General features: G+C 36.3%; 1 protein-coding gene across 14 annotated transcripts in view; it reads left to right on the top strand.

Moving 5' to 3' along the window:
• BPTF (bromodomain PHD finger transcription factor) overlaps window positions 1–12,705 on the top strand; it is a 137,697-nt gene that overhangs the window by 53,174 nt on the left and 71,818 nt on the right. For 11 of the 14 annotated variants that reach the window (XM_043905071.1, XM_043905079.1, XM_043905077.1 and 8 more), the window contains exons 3-5: window positions 2,454–2,677; window positions 8,552–8,761; window positions 9,322–9,510. In XM_043905071.1, the coding sequence (XP_043761006.1) occupies window positions 2,454–2,677; window positions 8,552–8,761; window positions 9,322–9,510 (623 nt within the window). The remainder of the gene's footprint in view (window positions 1–2,453; window positions 2,678–8,551; window positions 8,762–9,321; window positions 9,511–12,705) is intronic. The other 3 variants (XM_043905078.1, XM_043905073.1, XM_043905070.1) reach the window with 1 other exon arrangement.

Below are 12,705 nucleotides of genomic sequence, written 5' to 3'. Positions count from 1 at the left end.
GGTTGTGTCTTGTCCATGTTCACATATCATAAGTGACTGAGCCCATTTAAAGCCGGATCTTTCTTAAAGCCTTCTTCTTTCAGCTCCATGAGTTTGCCTTTGAGGAAGCAGGAAAGTTAGACTTGTTCTTGTCAGCTACTTCACACATATTCCTGATTAAAAAAAAATTTTTTTTAAATTGAAGCATGATTGCTTTACAATATTGTGTTGGTTTCTGCGTACATCAGCGTGAATCAGCCACAAGTGTACATATGTTCCCTCCCTCCTGAACCCACCTCCCATCTCCCTCTCCATCCCACCTCTCTAGGTTGTCACAGAGCACTGAGTTGAGCTCCCTGTGTGACAGCAAATTCCCACTTGCTGTCTGTTTTGCATATGGTATTTATGTGTTTCCATGCTATTCTCTCAATTCGTCCCACCCTCAATGAACGGATACAGAAATTGTGGTACATATATACAATGGAATATTGCTCAGCTATAAAAAAGGAACACATTTGAGTCAGTCCTAATGAGGTGGATGAGCCTAGAGCCATTATACAAAGTGAAATGTCAGAAAGAGAAAGACAAATAATGTATATTAATGCATGCCTATGGAATCCTGAGTTCTTTTGAATGAGAGAAGAACTACCATCACATGTGTTTCTTAAAGTCTGGCACTAGACATTAATTTGCCTTATGTTTTTAATCAGTGACTATTCGTGTGCGAGTGTCCGCCTCCATTACAAGTGAATGGCATCTTCAGAGAGATTTAAGCAGGACAGGAAGCTGCTCTGCTCTTTTCCAGTTTGAGCTTTGGTTGTCCACAGGCAAGAAGAGCGATGAGATGTCACTCAATTGAGATGATTTCTTCAAGGACCAGAATTTAACAAAGCATTTCCACCATTTTGGTGGAAATGTTTCTAAACTATAGTATAACATGATTCTGCTCTGTACCTGTTAAGGACTGAACAGAGTTTAAATATTTCTGGTTAAAGTTCTGTGCATGGTATTGTTACAGTGATGATCTTTTTCTTTTTTCCCATTTATTTTTATTAGTTGGAGGCTAATTACTTTACAATATTGTGGTGTTTTTTGCCATACATTGACATGAATCAGCCATGGTTTTACATGTGTTCCCCATCCCGAACCCCCCTCCCACCTCCCTCCCCACCCCATCCCTCTGGGTCATCCCAGTGCACCAGCCCTGAGCATTTGTTTCATGCATCCAACCTGGACTGGCGATCTGTTTCACACTTGATAATATAATGGAGCCCATTATACAGAGTCAAGTAAGCCAGAAAAATAAACACCAATACAGTATACTAACGCATATATATGGAATTTAGAAAGATGGTAACGATAACCCTGTATGCAAGACAGAAAAAGAGACACAGATGTACAGAACAGACTTTTGGACTCTATGGGAGAAGGCGAGGGTGGGACGATCTGAGAGTACAGTGATGATCTTAATGTTGATTGAAGTGTCACCAAGACCATCCTCCACCAAGTACTCACACACTCTGAGTTTTAAGTTCCTACTTCTGAGTGTCATGTTTTTAGAAATCTTTCTTTGTTGCTATACTAATTCTTCTCTTCCCACTACTACAAACTACATTTATCTACAATTACTATATTTTATCCTAAGCTGTTGTGGGCTAGGTTCAGTTCAGTTCAGTTGCTCAGTCGTGTCCTACTCTTTGTGACTCCATGGAGTGCGGCACGCCAGGCCTCCCTGTCCATCACCAACTCCCGGAGTTTACTCAGACTCATGTCCATTGAGTCGGTGATGCCATCCAGCCATGTCATCCTCTGTCATCCCCTTCTCCTCCCCTTCTCCTCCTGACTTCAATCTTTCCCAGCATCAGGGTCTTTTCCAATGAGTCCGTTCTTCGCATGAGGTGGCCAAAGTATTGAAGTTTCAGCTTCAGCATCAGTCCTTCCAATGAATATTCAGGACTGACTTCCTTTAGGATGGACTGGTTGGATCTCCTTGCAGTCCAAGGGACTCTCAAAAGAGTTCTCCAACATCACAGTTCAAAAGCATCAGTTCTTCGGCGCTCAGCTTTCTTTATAGTCCAACTCTCACATCCATACGTGACTACTGGAAAAACCATAGCTTTGACTAGATGGACCTTTGTTGGCAAAGGACCTTTGTTGGCAAAGTAATGTCTCTGCTTTTTTGCATATAGGGTTGTCGTTACCATCTTTCTAAATTCCGTATATATGTGTGTGTCTCTGCTTTTTAATATGCTGTCTATGTTGGGCTAGGAAATCAAAATAATTAGAAGTTCAAGTAAAATGAGTACCTTGAATTTGAATGAAACTTGATCTCTTGTGAATAAGTGTTAATAATATTGAACTTTAGTGTGCAGTCTTTGTGTTATGTATTTTAACTTACACTGGATAGATAAAATTGTCAGATAAGTGCCATTATGTCTAACATACAAAGTGTTTTTGTGCTTTTTCTTAAACAGAGAAGAAGATACAGAAAATGAAAATGAAAAGAAAATTTGGTACTACAGCACAAAGGTCCAACTTGCAGAATTAATTGACTGTCTAGACAAAGATTACTGGGAGGCAGAACTCTGCAAAATTCTAGAAGAAATGCGTGAAGAAATCCACCGGCACATGGACATAACTGAAGACCTGACCAATAAAGCTCGGGGCAGTAACAAATCCTTTCTGGCGGCAGCTAATGGTGAGTGGGAAATTCTTCTCATTTTACTTTTTATTAGATTTTACTTTTTGAGATAGACTCTTGGTGTGAAATCAGTACAGAATTTGAAAATGTATTAAACTTTTCAAGTATGACTATTTAATTCTCTATAATATTTTCCCAGTAGAACCTTGTTCATCCTAATTTAAATTAGGGGCCCTATACATTTTAGTGTTTGGTACCTTGCCTTACTCATTACTGATATTCCCCAAATTATATTTATTTTTTAATTCATGAATTTTATTAATAAACCTTTTAGGGAGTCCTGTTTTTAATTATGAGAAATGGTGTTCCTTTAAAATTTACTCTTTGCCTTTTTTTTTTTTTTAACTTTGAATTTTAGAATAATTTTAGAGTTACAGAAAAGTTGCTGAGATAGCACGGAGGATTTTTCGCACACCCTGCGGCAGGCTTCCCTTACAGCTTCTTACATCCTGGCTCAGCTGGTAAAGAATCTGCCTGTAATGCAGGAGACCTGGGTTCGATCCCTGGGTTGGGAAGATCCCCTGGAGAAGGGAAAGGCTACCCACTCCAGTATTCTGGCCTGGAGAATTCCATGGACTGTATAGTCCATGGGGTCGCAAAGAGTCAGACACAATTGAGCCACTTTCACATTAGTGTGGTGTGTTTGTCATCACTAATGAACCAGTGTTGATATATTTAATAACTTATATCTATGCTTTATTCAGATTTCCTCAGTTCTTTTCTAATGTCCTTTTTCTGTCTCATGATCCCTTCCGGGACACCACACTATATTTAGTCATCCTGTCTCTCTAGGATGTCACAGGTTTTCAGACTTGACATATTATTGATGACCTTGACAGATTTTGAGGATTGCTGGCCAGGGACTTAAAAGAATGCCCTCAACATGGATTTGTCTCATGTTCTTCTCAGAGTTAGCCTTGTGTTGTGTGTTTTGGGGAGGAAGACCACAGAGGTGAAGTGCCCTCCTTGTCATCTTATCCAGTGTACCTGCCACCAGCATGATTCATCACCGATGATGTTAACTTGGGTCATCTGATTGAGGCAGTGTTTGTCTGGTTTCTCTGTTGTAAAATTCCTCCTCCCACCCCTACTATGGTTTTGGGGAGAGAGTTACTGTTCACAGTCCACACTTAGGCCGTGGGGAGTCACAGTCCATATCCTTGAGGGAGCATTGGTCTACACACATGATTTGGATTCCTGCACAGATTGTCTGTTCTTCTTTATTTGTTCAGTCATTATATCAGGATGGACTCATGGATATATATTTTATACTTTGGGTTATATTTTAATTACTACCTTATTTATTTTGTTGCTCAGTGTTTTTCTTTTTATTCCCTGCTTTGTAACAAATAGTGAATGTATATGACATTTTAAAATTTAGTTTTATTTTTTAATTTTTTAAATTCACTTATTTGGCTGCACCAGGTCTTAGTTGCAGCATGTGGGGTCTAGTTCCCTGACCAGGGATCGAACCTGGGCCCCCTGCATTGGGAGCTCAGAGTCTTAACCACTGGGCCAGCAGGGAAGTCCATGTATGACATTTTAAAAAAGTAAATAGTTCAGGGAGTTCCCTGTACGTCTTCAAAAACTAGTAGGTTTAGTTAACAAGAGTTATATTTATTCATATCTGGTAGTTGGAAGTATCTTTTTTCATTAGATCTGTCTTTTTTTAATGTGTATTTTTTCCAGCAGATAAGTTTTACTCATCAGAATTCTTTGGGGAGGTTGATAATTGTACTAATATAATTAAGAGGATTACTTCCCCCTCTTAATTTCCTTTTATGGATCCCAGCATTGCAATTGACAGATCCCTTTTTACTCTCTTGCAATCTCAGCTTTTAGTATAGTAATAATGAGCCATGCTATCCCCTAAAAAGCAGTGTGGATTGTGTTTTTATCAGGTGTTGAATTAGAAATACTTTCTAGCGTGAACTCGTCTGTGTACAAAATTATATATATAGTAGTATCATCTTAATCATGGGCTTCGCTGGTGGCTCAGTTGGTGAAGAATACTCCTGCAGTGCAGGAGACCCAGGTTCAATCCCTGGGTGGGGAGGAATCCCCTGGAGAAGGGAGAGGCTACCCACTCAAGGATTCTTGCCTGGAGAAGTCCATGGACAGAGGAGCCTGGCAGCTACAGTCCATGGGGTCGCAGAGAGTCGGACACGACTGAGCGACTGACACTTCATCATCTTAAGTAAAGAACAAAGCCAGTATAGGAATGGATAATCAAAATGTTTAGTCTGACTGGGGGGAATGTAAAACTGAAAGTGAATTTGTGGAGGAATTGGTTAATTTCATTTGAATTACCATGTGATGGAATACTGTACATTGGAGAATACATAAGGTACCATGCCAAAACAGTACCTGGCTCATTGAGGTACTTAAATTCTTTTCCTCTAAATAATCAACTGGGTGCATAATCAGCTTTTATCACTAAAAAATAACTAATTAGCATAGTAGAATTATAGTAGGATATATTTCCATTTTATATTTTTCAAATTTCCTACAATAAGCATGTTATATTTCATGTAATTCAGCTTGTGATGTACTTTTAAAAATCAGTTAAATCTTTTGTAATAATCAGAAATAGAGCTTTGAGCGTTAGGGCACAATATATTCTTAGAGATATATGGCCAAAGCTTGTGGACGGCTACCCTCTTAGTACAACTGAAGTTAATTTAAATAAGGTAAAGTGCACCTTGAATTTAATGGTGAGATCTAGACAACAAGTGACATTTTTCTTCTCTTTTTTTCTCCCCCCTTCCCCTTTTTTTTGCTAAGGTACAACCAACCTGGTACTAAAGGTGGAGGGATTCACAAGAATTGAAAATTGATGGGGAAGAGAAGGGGAAACTAACATTTTTGAGTACCTACTGTGGGCCAGGTGTTCATCTAGATGTTATACAAGCCTTTAATCCTCTCAGCAACTTTCTAAGGAATGTATTGGCAATGAATTAAACATTCAGATAGAAGAATTTCCTATTAAAACACCGGTCTGCCACCATTATCTTTATTTGCTCTCTCTGGGAACCAAAATCTTGGCTATGATAGTTTAGGAGCATCCAGTCCAGGTAAATACCCAAAATAATATCTAGTGGTGTTCTTTAATTAGGGGTTTTATGAGATTAAAAAAACAGACTACTGGGCTCCTGAAATAGCCAAGAATAATTTAGAGTATCTTATCAATGATCTCAGAATCCCAGCTTATCCTTATAACTTCTTTTTTAACCTCACAAATAGCATAAATCCTTTCACATTTTCAGCTCTCTGGTTGTTATATACATATATGTCCGCTTTAGGAGAGTTTAATTCAGTTTTTTTGGTGTTTTTTTTTCTGAATATTTTTTCTGTTTTTTTTCCTAATAGTTTTTGAAATTGTCAAATATACAGAAAGTTAAAAGAATTATCCAGTAAATACCCATAAGCCTACCATCTAGATTCTAAAATTTATTATATATTTGTAACTGTAAATAGTTTGTTTTATCATATACCCTTTGTGTTTTGTAATGTTTTATTCTGCTTGTTTGAGAGAAGTTTATTTTTGTGATAAATTTTTTTCTGAGAGGAGATGATTTTTAATATTTGGTAGGTTAATTTTGAAATATTCTATTTAATTTTGAAATATTCCTGCAAAATATAGACTACTATACATGTTTATAGAAGATGCATATTTATTACCGATCAGATACAACCTAGACCAATTATTTCTTCTGTCACCCCCTTAATGTTTTTTTTATCCCTCCTCACTTTTTTGGTCTGTTTCTCTTAAGGCTATGAGTAATGTAGGTCTTGAACTGAAAATACAGACATATAGACTGATAATTGTTTGTATACTTGATAGAGTGGATAACAGAATAGACTATTTAAAATTAGAACCTTTATAGAAAATCAGAGACCTTTGGTCATCCTGTATGACCACAGATCATACCTGTGCTTCCTACCTAATTTAGGTGATGTAATTTATAGTTGTTGTTTTTTTTTTAACTCTGTCCTCATTATGTGGTTGGAGGGAAGTTGGTTGAATGTGTAACAGTTTGATCAGGATGGAGCTATATTTGAAAGTAAGAAATAATATGGCTCTAAGAAAAGCAGGTAATTGGTGAATAAATTTTCTTTTTCCAAATAAAAAGTTCTTTTTACAGTGATTGAGATGCTTCCATTGATAGATTTAGTGTATGTGGCAAGAGTAAACGCAGTTAGGGTAAATAGGAACTGAAAGCAGTGTAGATGTACAGATAGGGAAAAGGATATAAGGAAATGATGTAAAAAAGGGATCCTGGGGTGATGGTAAAGACAGAAAATATATGTATTAGAATTCCTTCTAAAAAAAAAAAAAAAGAATTCCTTCTGTTTGAAATTGTCCTATAGCTGACTTAGATGTTTCTATAATCACTGACTTAGAATTCTTACAGGATTTAGGAGTAGAGAACGTGAGAGAGAGAGAGTAAGGAATTAACTCCAGCCATCTCAAAGATAATCTTTTAAGCAGAGAGGTCAGTGTTTTTCAGTGATGACTTTTACAAGGTTTTTCTAATCCTAGGAAACCTACAATTTAGGAAACACTGATGAAAATGAAAAGTACAGAACATTTAAAGAAAGGAAGTGTAAACAAGGAACTTTAAAAATCCCAAGAGTGGGTGGCATGGATGCATGGCATTGTCGTTAAAGATGTTTCTTCTTGTTCACAAACATTGTTTCTCATAGGAGTACAGTTTAGCAATTCTGAAACTGGTTACTGTGAATAATAGGGTTAACCAAATAAATTGATACATTGTAATGAAAGCAACTTCTGTCAGAGAGTGAACTTACAAAAAAACAACAGAGCCATGCTTGAATGAACCACACTCTGTACTCCCCACTACACACACACACATAGATACAGAAATAATAAAGATGTATATATACATGGGTTCCTATACGTATATACATTCCCTGGGTCTGTGGGTGGTAAGAGAAGCAGTGACACCCCCCTAGTAAGAAGTACACATAGTGCCTAGATCATGACTTCTAAATCTTATTCTCCAGCTAAAAAAAAAAGAGTCAAGATTCCTTGAGAGGTGGTATATTCTAGGGTTGGGGCAGAGAAAACCCAAGGTGAGTCTTGAGTGTCTTATGTAGTGTTGGAAAGTAAGAAAGGAGGGAGGGGAAATGTGTTGAAAAGATACAGGACTCCCCTGGAAAAGCTTCCAGTGGCCAAAACCTGGACCAGTTTGAGCAACAAAGTATTGTATCACAATGTAAAGAATATCAGTATCAAAAAAAAAAATCAGTACCCAGGGATCTGTGTTGCTGTACCTTGCAGTCTGCACCTGTGTTGTGGTCTCACTGCACCCAGGTTGAAAGAAATTAGAACCATTAGGCTTTAGTGACTTTCAGAAAGCTATGGGACTTCAGATAGAAATGTTTAATGGGCCTTTCCTAGTTTACACTGGAGGACCGAAGGTGAAGTAGCCTGCCCAGGCTCACGCAGTTAAGTCAGACCTGTACTAGGTCATGGGTCTCTAGGCTTTTGTCACTGTTCCATACTGCCCAGACTGTGGGTCTCTGTCAGCTTACAGTTTTTCTTGTATGGCAGAGGATATTACAGTAATCTATAGCAATCTCAATTTTAAAAGACTAATTTTTTTTTCTTTTTTAAAAAAGAAATTAGAGCCTAGAGCATGTGTTTTCTAGATGTGAAGATAACCAAATTGGTCACGTTCTCTTAAGCATCAAAATGTTACTGGTAATCTTGATCCTTATTTCAGAGTTCTTAAAGCGTTTAACAAATTTATGTTTTAATAGCTTGTATTGAAACTCTTAAGTCACACTTGTAGTACGTTATACTTGGTAATATGGAAACACAATTTTTCATTTGTTTTATTATAGAAGAAATTTTGGAATCCATAAGAGCCAAAAAGGGAGACATTGATATTGTTAAAAGCCCAGAAGAAATAGACAAGGACAAGAATGAGACTGAAAATAGTAACTCCAAAGATGCTGAGAAAAGCAGAGAGGAGTTTGAAGACCAGATTGTTGAAAAAGACAGTGATGACAGACCACCAGATGACATCGATCCTGAGCAAGGAAAATCTGAGGGTAAAAACACTACTTGGTTAAAAAGAAATATTCCATCAGCATTATTTAGGACATCTTCAGTTTTACTTGCAAAATGAAAATGAGGTTTTTTCTTTTATTACAAACAACTACTTAATTTTACATTTCTAAAGAGATTAGTATATCCTTCCTCCTTATAACATGTATAATCATTGTAATGAGTTTTAAATTTACTCATGGTGGATTTACTATGATTTTATATCTGTATCTCTATACTTCTTAATAAGGTACCATTTCCCTATGAGATTTGTTGGTGAAAAATCACTGTTTTTCTATCAGAATATACACTTTTGGGTGTGATAAAATATGTTCATTTTTATGTTGACTACTTAAACATTCTTAATAATGCCAAATATTCTTAAATACCCTTTGGATTACCTGCTGCAAAAATATCCCAGAATCTAATTGCTTCAAAATGGCCATCAAATAGAAGCCAGGTTTTTTGGTGCTCATTCATTTTCAGTAGATGACTGAATGTGGCCATTTGTCCTAGAGCAATTTTAAAGGGTATCGTTAAAGTTTTGTTGTGCATTTTACTGTAGAGCCAACAGAAGTTGGGGATAAAGGTAACTCTGTGTCAGCAAATCTTGGCGACAACACAACAAATGCTTCTTCCGAAGAGACTGTTCCCTCTGAAGGGAGGAGTCCCATGGGGTGTGTCTCAGAAACCCACGATAGCAGCAACATGGCAGAGAAGAAGGTGGCATCTGAGCTCCCCCAGGACGTGCCAGGTACAGAGGGCAGAGTATCAATGCCTCTGTAATGGGGGGAGTCCTTCCCTTGAGTAGTGAAAGCTGGGTGTCACCTAAAACCGTAAAGTCTGTCTTCATTCATGCTGCTTGCTTGCATCAGTGCCATCCCCGACCGCTAAATTGTCACCTAACATTTGGAGTTTGACAAATGTTCCTGCATTTAATGCTTGAAATCATCATAATCTTCATGCTTTCTTAAAGTTCATTTAGCTGTTTTTGTTTAATAGACTTATTTGTACATTTTATCACCAGACCATAGTGGCAGATATTTTGGTTTTAAGTACTCACATACTAATGGCTCAGTGTTGAATGATTTGACCATTCCAGTTCTGTATGTACTAACAAATTAATTTTATGTTTGCATGTGGTCATGTAAGTTTCTTTTTAACAACATTTCAAACCATAATATTATAATAGAAAACCATTGTCATGTATTTTGATATGAAAATGTAAGTCAACCAGTAATATTTTAAGCTTATTAAAATTAATACTCAGAGTAAGTTATATCACGTCAAGAATGTTGTTATGCCTTTCCTTTTGCCTTTTTTAAAAAAGAAAAAATTTTATCAGAGGAGCTTTATGTATTTTTTTAAGAAGACAAATTAGAAAATTTAGATAAGCAAAACAAGAAAATACTGGTGATCCTATGGAAAGCCAGTAATTGTAGTTAATACTGTGATGGAAGTCCTGAAAGAGTTTTTTTTTTTTTTCTGTCCTTTTAGTAGGAATGTAGGGATGGCTTATTGTGATTTGAACTTGCAGTTCCCTGGTGACTAAGGATGTTGAACACCTTTAGTGTGTGTGTGTGCATGTGCGTGTGATTGTGCACACACATGCTTCTGTGTGTGTGTGTGTGTGTGTGTGTGTGTGTGTGATTTGGATACCTTCTGTTTTGAAGTGCCTGTCAGTTCTTTTGTTCATTTTTTATTAAGTGGCTTCTTTTTTTTGTCTGTGGTTGTTGCATAGACTGGGCTAGGTTCAGTCCCTCTTCTCTATCCTGACTGGAAGCAAAAGTTTCTACATTGATTTTTTAAATAATGTTAACCCAATCTCATATTCCTGGAATAAATGCAACTTTGTTGTGACATAGTTTTGTTCTTAAATATTGTTACATTCCATTTTTAATATTTTGCTTAGAATTTTTCCATCAGCTTTCATGAATGAAATTGACTTGTAGTTCTCCTTCTCTGATAATGTCTATGTCAGGATTTGATGCCTAGATTACATTGGCCTTATAAAATAAATTTTTATTTTACAAGTTCCCACTTTTCCTTTTGTCTGCAAGAGTTTCTGTGGGTGGGTGTTGTTTATTCCTTAAATGTTTGCTGAAGTCTTTTGGTCCTGGAGTTTTCATTGTGGGAAAGTTATTGTAGATTTCATTTCTTTGGCAGATAGTGAAGTATTCATGTTTTCTGTTGATTTCTTGTGTCAATTTTCTTAAGTGTTATTTTTCTAAGAATATACCATTTCATTTAAATTTTACTGATATAACTTTTTAAATGTCTATAGCGTCTGTAGTGATGTTCCCTTTATTCAATCCATAAATTGGTTAATCATTTCATGAAACTATTAATAATTTTTATGAGTCTTTGAAAAAAAAAAAACTTTGGGATTCCTTTTAATTTCTTTTCATTCTTGTGAGTTATTCCTCCCTGCCTTTTTTCCCCCTTAACCACTCTGTTGAGTTGTAATTGATACACAAAAAGCTGTACATATTTAATGTATACAACTTGATGAATTTGGAGATAAAGATGTACCCATGAAATCATCACTGTAATCTGTGGCATAAACATCTGTCACCTCCAGAGGTTTCTCATACACTCTTTATTAAATTTTTTTCTTCTTGCTTAATGGATGCTTTTGTAACTTTTAGTTTTTATTTTTTGCTATGGCTGTCATCAAGGCTGTACATTTCCCTCTGTTTACTGCTGTAGCTGCATCTCACTAACTTTAAAATGGTATTTTGTCTTTATCATTCAGTTTAAAATACTCTCTGATTTCTGTTATATATTTTTTAACCCATTGCTTATTTAGAAATATATTGTTTAGCACCCAAACATTTAGAGATTTGCTAGTTATATTTTTGTTGTTGATTTCTGGTTTGACAAACTGGACTCAGAGAACATTCTGTGCATGATTTATGTCCTTTAAGATTTGTTGAGGCTTGTTTTGTGGTCCCAGCATTTGGTTAATATTGATAAACTATCTCATATACACTTGAAAGAAAATGTTAGTCACTCAGTCGTGTCCAGCTCTTTGTAACACCCTGGACTATAGCCCACCAGGCTCCTCTGTCCACGGAATTCTCCAGGCAAGAATGCTGGAGTGGGTTGCCATTTCCTCCTCCAATATACACTTGAGACATATATTTTTAGTTTTGGGGTACAGTATAGAACAGTTAGGTCAGGGTTTTTAATTGTGTTGTTCAAATCTATATTTTTGCTATTTTTCCCCCCCTCTCTGCAAGATACTTTTAAGTTACTTTTTTTAATATGTTGCCTTTTTATCTTTCACATGTTTTTAGTTTTGCATTATGTAGTTTGAGCCTGTGTTATTAGGTGCACATAATTTTTATTGTTGAATTAACTTTATCTTTGTGAAATACTCTTTATTGTTAATAATGTTACTAAACTACAGTAGCTTTCTTTTGATTAGCATTTATATTGGATATCTTTTCTAGAATTTAAAATCTATTTTTAAATACAGCTACTTTAGAATTTCTTTGGAAATACATATATACACACACATAAATATATACATATATGCATGAAAGTGAAGTCGCTCAGTCATGTCTGACTCTTGCGACCCCATGGACTGTAGTCTATCAGGCTCCTCCGTCCATGGGATTTTCCAGACAATGGTACTGGAGTGGGTTGCCGTTTCCTTCTCCAACATATATGCATATGTATATTTATTTGTTTCAAGCTGTATTTTGTCAAGTCTTGTCAGACAGCACTGTCACTGTCTTATGCTAGATGACATAATGCAGAGGAAGAATTACAAATCTGTGATCTAAAAATCTAAAGGAATGAAAACAGAAAAATGGACAGATTTCATGTTGGGTATGATCAGTGATTAGAAAGATTTTATGTGGCTGAGACTGAAGTTTAAACTGAGTTTTAGGCTGTATTTTGAGACGTTCGTAGACCTCACTTTGAAAAGTTAATCTCTGAA

This window comes from Cervus elaphus, chromosome 5 (assembly GCF_910594005.1).
Source record: "Cervus elaphus chromosome 5, mCerEla1.1, whole genome shotgun sequence".
NCBI classification, from domain to species: Eukaryota; Metazoa; Chordata; class Mammalia; order Artiodactyla; family Cervidae; genus Cervus; species Cervus elaphus.
The sequence above is the reverse complement of the archived record's forward strand: the minus strand, read 5'-3'. Positions and strand labels throughout refer to the sequence as shown.